General features: G+C 43.8%; 1 protein-coding gene across 1 annotated transcript; it reads left to right on the plus strand.

Annotated features, from left to right (window-relative positions):
• The first annotated feature begins 8,054 nt into the window (after nucleotides 1–8,054).
• On the plus strand, nucleotides 8,055–8,996 carry ORNANAV1R3148 (vomeronasal 1 receptor ornAnaV1R3148). Its single transcript, NM_001253540.2, has one exon. The coding sequence runs from the start codon at nucleotides 8,055–8,057 to the stop codon at nucleotides 8,994–8,996; it is 942 nt and encodes a 313-aa protein (NP_001240469.2).
• The last annotated feature ends 608 nt before the right edge of the window (nucleotides 8,997–9,604 follow it).

Genomic DNA, 9,604 nt, shown 5'->3' on the forward strand with positions numbered 1-9,604 from the left:
GGGCTAAAAGCAGATGAATGTTATTCTGTATCATTCATATCCTGGCTCTGCCACTTTTCTGCTATGTGACCTTGAGCAAGCCTCTTCACTTCCCTTTGCCTCAGTTCCCTCATCTGTGGAATGGGGATTGAGACTGGGAGCCCCACGTGGGACAACCTGATTACCTTGTGTCTACCCCAGCGCTTAGAACAGTGCTTGGCACGTAGTAAGAGCTTAACAAATACCATCATTATTATTACTATTACTGAGACTCCCTCTTTCTGACAGTTTTGTTGTTTTTTAACCTGGGCTGCTTGAGGAAAGCTATCGCTCGATAACAAATGTCTTTCTTAAAAATGCCCCCCTCAAATTCAATTGCTGCCAGTCCTTTATTGGCCATCTCAAGAGTGGACACCAGGCCTTTCCGGATGGCAGTCGTCATCAGGACTCTGCCTCCGTTAGTGATCATTCTCCCTTCTTGCAGGGTGGTGCCTGCATGGAACAGCCCCAGCCCTGAAGTTTTGGCTTCTGATAACCCTGTTACCTCCAGGAAGAGGCTGTCAAAGCCTGGGACAAAGAAGGCCTACCTGGGTGGCACAAAACTCTGCCCCCCTTCCCACTCAGTGTTCTTGGTTCAGGGATGTCCCTAGGCACCCCCGGGCTCGAGGTACTGCTTGCAAGAGTCCACCCTCTTCAGCTCGGGTCTGCATATTTTTGAGTGTATGTGTGGTATTTGTTATGTATTTACTATGTGCCAGGCACTGTACTAAACACTGGGGTAGATACAAGCTAATCAGACTGGACACAGTCCCTGTCCCATCTGAGGCTCATAATCTTAATCCCCATTTTACAGATGAGATAACTGGAGCAAAGAGAAATTAAATGACTTACTCTAGGTTACACAGCTGACAAATGGCTAATGGTTAATGAGGCTACCTGTTCTCCCTTATCTTAGACTGTGTAACAGTCCAACCTGTAACAGTCCAACCTCATTAACTTGTATTTTCTTGTATCCACGGCCTAGAGCAGTACATGCCACATAGAAAGTATTTTAAAATACCATTATTACCATTCTGATTATTAGGAATTCTAGGGAAAAGATCACTGCAAACAGTCAGTGCAAAGGCATAGTGATGGGATTTCTCACAGTGGAGTTGAAAAGATAGTTCATTCATCAGAACTCTCGCCCATTCATACATGAATGGGAAGAAAGTTACTTCTTCATGCTGCTCTATCTCATTATCTGTCAAAGAAATGTCAATATAACATATACATCACATATATATGTATAATAAATATAATAATATAATTATTAAATATAATAAATGTCACATATGTCTCAATATATTCATATCTCATTTCCTTTGAAAGGCAATATATAATCCATATTATTCCATTCCTTTGAGAGGTTATACATTTATATAAGGAATAGAATAATATATATACAAATATATATCAAATATCTATATCAGTATTAGTCAATGAGTACATTAACAGTGGCAGTGAAATACATCCATTTGTCTGCAGGGTGTGGAAATATAGAATCAGTTTCCTAGACCTGCTATCCCAACTGACTATAAGTGTCCCACTCAATCAACCAGTCAATGGTATATGTTAAGCACTTACTGTCTGCAGAGCAGTGTGGCTTAGTTGAGACTGAGAGGCAGATGGCTTGAGTTTAATCCTGCCACTGACATTTTCCTCGTGTGAATTTAAGCATTTAATTTCCCTGTGCCTCCATTTCCATATCTGTAAAAGGAGTATCGATACCTGTTATCCTTTCTACTTAGATTGTTAGCCCCATGTAGGATAGGGACTATGTCCCACCTGATGATCTTGCAACTCTCCAAATGTTGAATACATTGCCTGGCACTTAGTAAGAGCTTAACAAATAGCACCGTTGTCACTGTTCTTGTTATTATTATTGTTATTATCTCAAAGGGAATGGTCCAGAAAGTGAGAAAAGAATTGTGGCCCAGGTGCTCCTGGCCTGTTACTATGATGGGCTGACACAAACGGTTTCTGGGCACTAGGGACAAGCCTCTCCTTCTCTCCCTTGACAATGTCAGGATCCTGCTAGTGACAAGAAAATCACTGGCCTAGAGGGAGAAGAGGACATGAAATCTTTCTTATAAATATCAACCTAGCCACCACAGAGGGGTGAGAGTGACTCAGGTCCAGAATCGAAGTGCAGCCTGGTGAGTGACTCCTTTTTTAAAAAAATGGTATTTATTAAGTGCTTACTATGTTCTAGGTACTGTTCTATGCATTGGGGTAGATACAAGCTAATCAGGCTGGATCCAGTCCATGTCACACATGAGTCTCACAGTCTTAATATCCATTTTACTGATGAGGGAACTGAGCCCCAGAGAAATGAAATGATTTGCCCAAGGTTACCCAGATGGCAAATGATGTAGTTGGGATTAGACTCCAAATCCTTCTGACTTCCAGGCCTGTGCTCTATTCACTAGGCAACGCTGCTTCTCAGTAGGCCATGCTGATTCTTGCTGACTGGTCAGAAGGGAGAGAAGATTGTCTTTTTTGTAAGCCAGAGGGGCAACCGAGAGCTGGACCAGGAAAGCAGTATCAGAAGGGAACCTGACTGTTAGAAGTGACCATTCCCCCACACCCTGACCATGAGACACCCCCAGCCCCTGTACAAATTAGATTAATTTCCCTTCCTGCCTCAGTATCCCTACTCATTAGCTGTAGTAAAATAGCTCCCTGCTGCTGGCCATATGCTGAGTCCCTTTCTCCATCCTATTCCTGCCTCCCAGCTGGATACTCAACACAGGTTTCTGCCTCCCAGATTTGGAGAGTTCTCAGCAAAGGGTCACCTCCCTATCAACCTCCTGGTTTTGGAGCTGCAGAGTTGTCTCTGCTGGAGCTGACACCAGGCTGATCAGGGGGACGGGATTGGGCTGAGGGGCACTACACTGGGTATTTTTCAGAAATAAAAAGACTTTTCCTCCCTTTCTCTCTCTTGACCCCTGAGAGGCAGGCAAACCTCCACATAATTCCCCACCATAGACTGTCTCACTCACGTAAACACAAGTCCCTAAGAACTTGGCAAACCAATTTAGGTTTCATTCATCTCCCACTAGAAGCAATGTAGTCCCAGAACAGGTCACTAGAATTAAACTCTTCCCAAATCTCCATGAGAATTATTTCATTATTTATATTTTAAACACTTGCATTGAAGGCATTGAATTAGGCTCAATCTTTCAGTTTGATGTCTTCTCTTAAAAAATTCCATTTTCCCCATTCACTTCTCTCCTGTTTGCACTTTGCTCCAGCAAGATGTGGAAGATCCTCACATACCTTCCTTGAATCCAGTTCCTCTCAAATCCTTGTCATTTAATCTTCACTCAGTAACAGTTTAAATGTTCCCAGTTCCTCCTGCAAATTATAACGACCTAAAGTCATGATGCCACCTCGCAAAAAAGACTTTTATTCCCCCCAAATACTTCAATTGTAATAATAATAATGTTGGGATTTGTTAAGCGCTTACTATGTGCAGAGCACTGTTCTAAGCACTGGGGTAGTTACAGGGTAATCAGGTTGTCCCAAGTGAGGCTCACAGTCTTAATCCCCATTTTACAGATGAGGTAACTGAGGCACACAGCTGACAAGTGGCAGATCCGGGAATTGAACCCATGACTTCTGACTCCCAAGCCTGGTCTCTTTCCACTGAGCCATACTGCTTCTCCAATTGTACTCAAAGGGGGTTAAACTATGTAAACAAATTTTTTGCAATCTTTATCATTCCACCTCTGCTCACCGTCTTCTATTCCACTGGTTTAATGTCCATGTTTGCTGGAAACCTCTTTCTGACCATGACCATCCAACTGCTTAAAAAGCAGTTTGATCATTTAATAATGCCATGTGTTAAGCAGGCCAAGTTTGGAGGAAAATATGCTTTTTATCTTTATAATAATATGTGTAGAACATAATTGCACTCACTTCTGAACTGTAACAGGCAACACATAACTATTTCAAAGATATGACTTCCTTTGCAAATGAACTCTAGTTTGTGTTTCTTGGTCTTCTATTGGTCAGTTACTTAGTTGTATTTGGTGAGCAGTTACTATGAGTCGAGCAAGTGGTTGGGAGATTACAATATAGCATTCTAGCAGACATTCCCTTGGCCACAACAAGCTTACAGCCTGTAAGAGGAGACAGACATTAATATAAATGAACATTATAGATATGTACATTAGTGCTGTGGGGCTGAGAGTGAGTTGAGCAAGTCAGGTTGACACAGAAGGGATAGAATTAAAGGGAAAGAGGGTTTAGTCAGGGAAGGTGTCTTGGAGGAGATGTGCCTTCATTAAGTCTTTCAGGTGGGCAGGGAGAGTGATTATTTGTCAAATGTGAAAAGGGAAAATATTCTAGGCCAGAGGCAGGATGTGGGTGAGAAGGAAAAGGTGAGTTAAATGAGATTCAGGTACAGTGAGAAGGTTAGCATCAGAGGAGCCAAGTTGTAGTAGGTGAGTAGCGAGGTGAGGTAGAAGGGGCCAAGGTGATTGAGTGTGTTAAAGTTTCTATTTGATGTGGAGGTGGTTGGACAATGACTAGAGGATCATGAGGAGTGGGGAAGCATGAACTCAAGGTTTTTGTAGAAAAATGTTCCAGGCAGCAAAGTGAAGTATGGACTGCAGCAATGAGAGACAAGAGTCAATGGGGACTTCAAGGAAGCTGATACAAGGCAGGAGGGGAAAATTGTTTTGATTAACATTGTAGCAGTTTGGATGGAAAGGAAAGGACCGATTTTAACGATGTTGTGAAGGATAACATGGTGTTGTGCATCAGAGAAGCAGCATGGCTCAGTGGAAAGAGCCTGGGCTTCGGAGTCAGAGATCATGGGTTCGACTCCCGGCTCTGCCACTTGTCAGCTGTGTGACTGTGGGCAAGTCACTTCACTTCTCTGTGCCTCAGTTACCTCATCTGTAAAATGGGGATTAACTGTGAGCCTCACGTGGGATGACCTGATTACCCGGTATCTACCCCAGCGCTTAGAACAGTGCTCTGCACATAGTAAGTGCTTAACAAATACCAACATTATTATTATTATTATTATTATTATTGAACTGACAGGATTTAGTGATGGATTGAATAAGTGCAGGTTGAATGAGAGAGAGAGGAGTCAAGGATAACACCAGGGTTGTGGGCTTGTGAGACAGGAAGGATGATGGTGCCATCTAAAGTGATAAGAAAGTCAGGGGAAGGACAGAATTTGGGTGGGAAGATAAGGCATTCTCTTTTAGACATGTTAGGTTTGAGGTGAGAGCAGGACATCCAAGAACAGATATCTTGAAGGCGGGAGGAAAAGTTAGACTGCAGAGAGATGTAGATTTGGGTATCATCCACATAGAAGTGGTAGTTGAAGCCATGGGAGCAAATGAGTTCTCCAATGGAGTGGATGGAGTTGGAGAATAGAAGGAGACCCAGAAGTGAACCTTGAGGGGGACCCCCAGTTAGAGGTTGGGAGGCAGAGGAGGAACCCATGAAAGAAAATGAGAATGAGCAGGCAGAGAAATAGGAAGAGAACCAGGAGAGGACTTTGTAAGTGAAGCCGAGGTTGGATATCTTTTCCAGGAGAAGGGGGTGGTCCACAGTGTCGAAGGCAGCTGAGAGGCAGAGAAGGATTAGGATGGCATAGAGGCCACAGGTTTTGCCTAGGAGATCACTGCTATCCTTTGAGAAGGTGGTGTCTCTGGAGTGAAGGGAAGAGAAGACAGATTGGAGGGTGTCAAGGAGAGAATTGGAGGAGGGGAACAGAATCAGCTGAGTTTCATTCTCTCCCATATTTCCTTCCTTAACTTATATTACCCAACAAAGATGTGGCATGGCTGTACAAAATGGCTGGGAGCATCCAATGCAATGGAGTTGGTAGACACATTACCTACCCATAAGAAGCTCACAGTCTAGAAGGTATATTTTCTTGTCTACTGCCCATCCATCTGTCCCTCCCTGTCCCCCTCACATGGCTGTACCTTGTCCATTCCCTCTCTCAGTAGGTTAAAAACTGTGAAGGAAGCAAGAGAAATACAAAAATAAAGGAATTACTCAGGACACGCTGGCTGACACCTAAATCTGCTCAATTCTTGATCGTCTGAAATGCTATTCACCTTTGATTTGAAAGGGGCAAGAACTATAAAATAGCTGTGAGCTACTTGTTCTATCTCCCCATCAGACTGTAATCCCCACGTGGGACAGGGACTGCGTCTGATGTGATTATCTTGCATTCAGCTCAGTATTTAGCTCAGTACTCGGTATTGTTAAGTGTTGCATCCACAGGCAGATTCTATCTGGCCACCAGCCCCTTCTACTCATCTTCCTTGGTCTTGCACTCCATTATAATAAAGTCAGGACCTAGCTACTTCCATCACATAGTTCATGCTCTCTCACTGTGCCTCAATCTTGCCTGTCTCACAGCCGGCCCCTGGCCCATGTACTTCCTCTAGCCTGGAACCCCTTCCCTCCTCAAATCCAACAGACAATTACTCCCCACCCCTTCAATGTCTTACTGAAGGCACATCTCCTCCAAGAGGTCTTCCTAGACTAAGTCCCACTTTTCCTCATCTCCCACTCTCTTCAGAGTCTCCTTGACTTGCTCCCTTTTCTCTCCCCCCTCTCCCTGCCCCACAGCACTTATGTATATATCTATAATTTTGTTTATGTTGATATCTGTTTGTTTGTATTGACATCTGTCTCCCCTCTTCTAGACTCATTGTGGGCCATGATTGTCACTCTTTGTTGCTGAACTGAACTTTTCCAAGCCCTTAGTATAGTGTTTTGTACACAGTAAGGACTTAATGAATACAATTGAATGAATGAATGAGTGAATGAATGGTAATGGGATGGGGCCCACTATCCGTATTAAATTCAGTTGGTATATTTTGTCTCGAAAGCTAAATAAGTGAATCACCTTTGTGCAACTGAGTGGGATCTCCTCAGCTCTTTACCCAGTCAAAATGGTCATCCAGAGTCATTTTTGGAGGGGTCAAATACCAGATTAATGTCGGTTGCATCCTAAAGCCCTCCAGTGTTTCTCTCTCAGGAAGGGGCCAGAATCTGAGATCCTATCAAGTGATTCTCAATTCCTCAACCCCTTAGACCACCACTACCACCCACTGGCTGTCAAAAAGAGCACCCCCAAATGCTAATTGGATCATTTAAGGTTCTGTTAGTCATCCTCCTTCTTTGGATGCCCAAAGCCTGGAGGAGCCTTCTCTCTCCGATGTCTCTTGGCTGTCAAAACAGATATATTCCTTGGACTCCCAAGCTAACTGAAAAATTACCCCAGATGCACAAAAACGTTGGAGCATTACTGGATTTCTAATACTCAAATTGAAAAGTTCTTTAACAAATGCGCTGACCAATACAAAATAATTTATATAGAAATGCCTTGGCCTTTCTTCACCATCAACAGTGATATTTCCTGAGTGCTTACTATGTGCAGAGAACTGAACTAAGCACTTGGGAGAGTATAATACAAGAGAGTTGACAAATTCCCTGCTCACAATGAGCTTATATCTCACATATTTCCTTTCCCCAGGATGCTACTTTTCCTGTATGCATCGTGGTGTCTGGCCCCTCAGCCACTCAAGGAATTCCAGGTCTCCGGTCCACCCTCTCCTGATTCTTCTGCCAGGATTTTCTGAGGCCAGGGCAAAAGGCCTTACTCCTCAGGGACCCCTCCTCAGGGATCTAAACCTCTGGGCTCCAATGTGGAAAACCATTTCTTCTCTCCTGTCTCAGTTCCATTTTTAACTCAAAATGCTTAAGCAATGTCCAAATTAATTAGTCCCTTCCTCTTTTCTCAGTCTTCTTCTGAGATTGTTCTTACCATCTTACTGATTTTCTTAGGGGCTTTGACACCAACGGTTTACATACAAATGGACTGTGGCATAACTGAGTAAATGTGACCATTCCCTACCAATTTGACTGATATACTCAATTCTTTCTGAATCCTTTGTCAATTTTCTTTTCAGCTCCAGGAATGAAATTCTCACAGTCTCTGGCCCATCCTTCTTCCTCCAGTGTTGCTGCAGATATTTGTATCAGCAAACATGAGCACTGATGTAGCTCAGGAAGTCTGTTTCCTCTCCCAGACCGGAGTAGGTATTATGGTGAACTCCCTACTCATTGTGCTCTACTTCTCCTCCTTCCTCCTGGGTTCTAAACCAAAGCCCACAGACCTGATCATCATTCACCTGGCCCTTGTCCACACCACGATGCTTCTTACCAGGTGGATCACTATAGCAGCAGGAATATTGGGGATGCGGCTTGTACAGACCAATGCTGAGTGTAAGCTGTTTGCCTATGTCTATCGCATCACCCGGGGCCTCTCCATCTGCACTACCTCCCTTCTGAGCGTGGTCCAGGCCATCACCATCAGTCCTAGCACCTCCTATCTGTTTCAGATCAAGGTTCAGATCCCAAACTTCATCCTCCCAGTCTTAGCCATCTTGTGGATTCCAAACATGTTGATAAGCACCAATCTTTTGTACCAAGTGGTTGCTTCCCTTAATTCAAGCAGCATTGATAACAATTGTTACATTGTGCCCATCAACACGTTCCTCCAGGGGCTGATTCTTACCTTCATGGCTCTCCGTGATGTCCTCTCTCTGGGGCTGATGTGTTGCTCCAGTGGCTACATGGTTCTTCTCCTGTACAAACACAGGAAACAAGTCCAGCATCTTCACAGCCCCAGTCAAGACACTGAAACATCGCCAGAGAGACGAGCCATCCAGACCATTCTGTTGCTGGTGAGCTGCTTTGTAGTCTTCTACTGTGGAGACTTTGTCTTTTCCCTGTTTCTAGGAACATCTATGAAGAATAATGCCTCCTTCTTGAATGCTAACATGTTTGTGGTCAGTGGATATTCCACTCTCAGCCCCTTTGTGTTGCTCACCTGTGACACAAGAGTCATCAAGTTCCTGGGCGATCTTCTGGGGAATAAAATCCTAAAGTCCTCTCAGACCAGACCACTATCTGCAAACCCTCTTTGATATGGGAACCCCTGTGAAGATCTTGTATCTCAACCAAGGAAGACCATAGAAGAGCACTATCACCACTCAATCAAGGACATTCCTAGCCTCAATCCCTGGAGATAATCAGGATTTCATTAGGGGGTGATGGTTTATGGCACTGATAATTTCTACTGCAGACATTTCTCCTCTGAAAGCTTTCCCAAACTCCTGACTATGGTCCCTCCATCTCCATTTTGTTTTGCTAGTTCTTTATGTATTGTTCAGTGGCTGGATCTATGCACAGCATGTTCTGTCTCCTCTGTTGATGTTTATGTGAGTAAGGCTGTGGTCTCATGGAAAGAATATGGGTCTGGGATTTAGAGGATTTGGACTCTGATCGTGGTATTTGTTAACCACTTACTGTACACTAAGCAGTGTTCTAAGGACTGGGGTAGGTACGAGGTTATTAGGTTGAACACAGTCCCTGTCCCACGTGGGGCTGACAGTCTTAATACCCATTTTACAGATGAGGTAACTGAGACAAGTAACTAGGCAAGTCATTTAACACGTCTGTTTCTCTGCTTCATCCATTGTAAAATGGAGACTATTTCTCAACTCCTACTTAGACTGTGAGTCTCATATTAGCA

Source organism: Ornithorhynchus anatinus, chromosome 8, assembly GCF_004115215.2.
Source record: "Ornithorhynchus anatinus isolate Pmale09 chromosome 8, mOrnAna1.pri.v4, whole genome shotgun sequence".
Lineage (NCBI taxonomy): Eukaryota > Metazoa > Chordata > Mammalia > Monotremata > Ornithorhynchidae > Ornithorhynchus > Ornithorhynchus anatinus.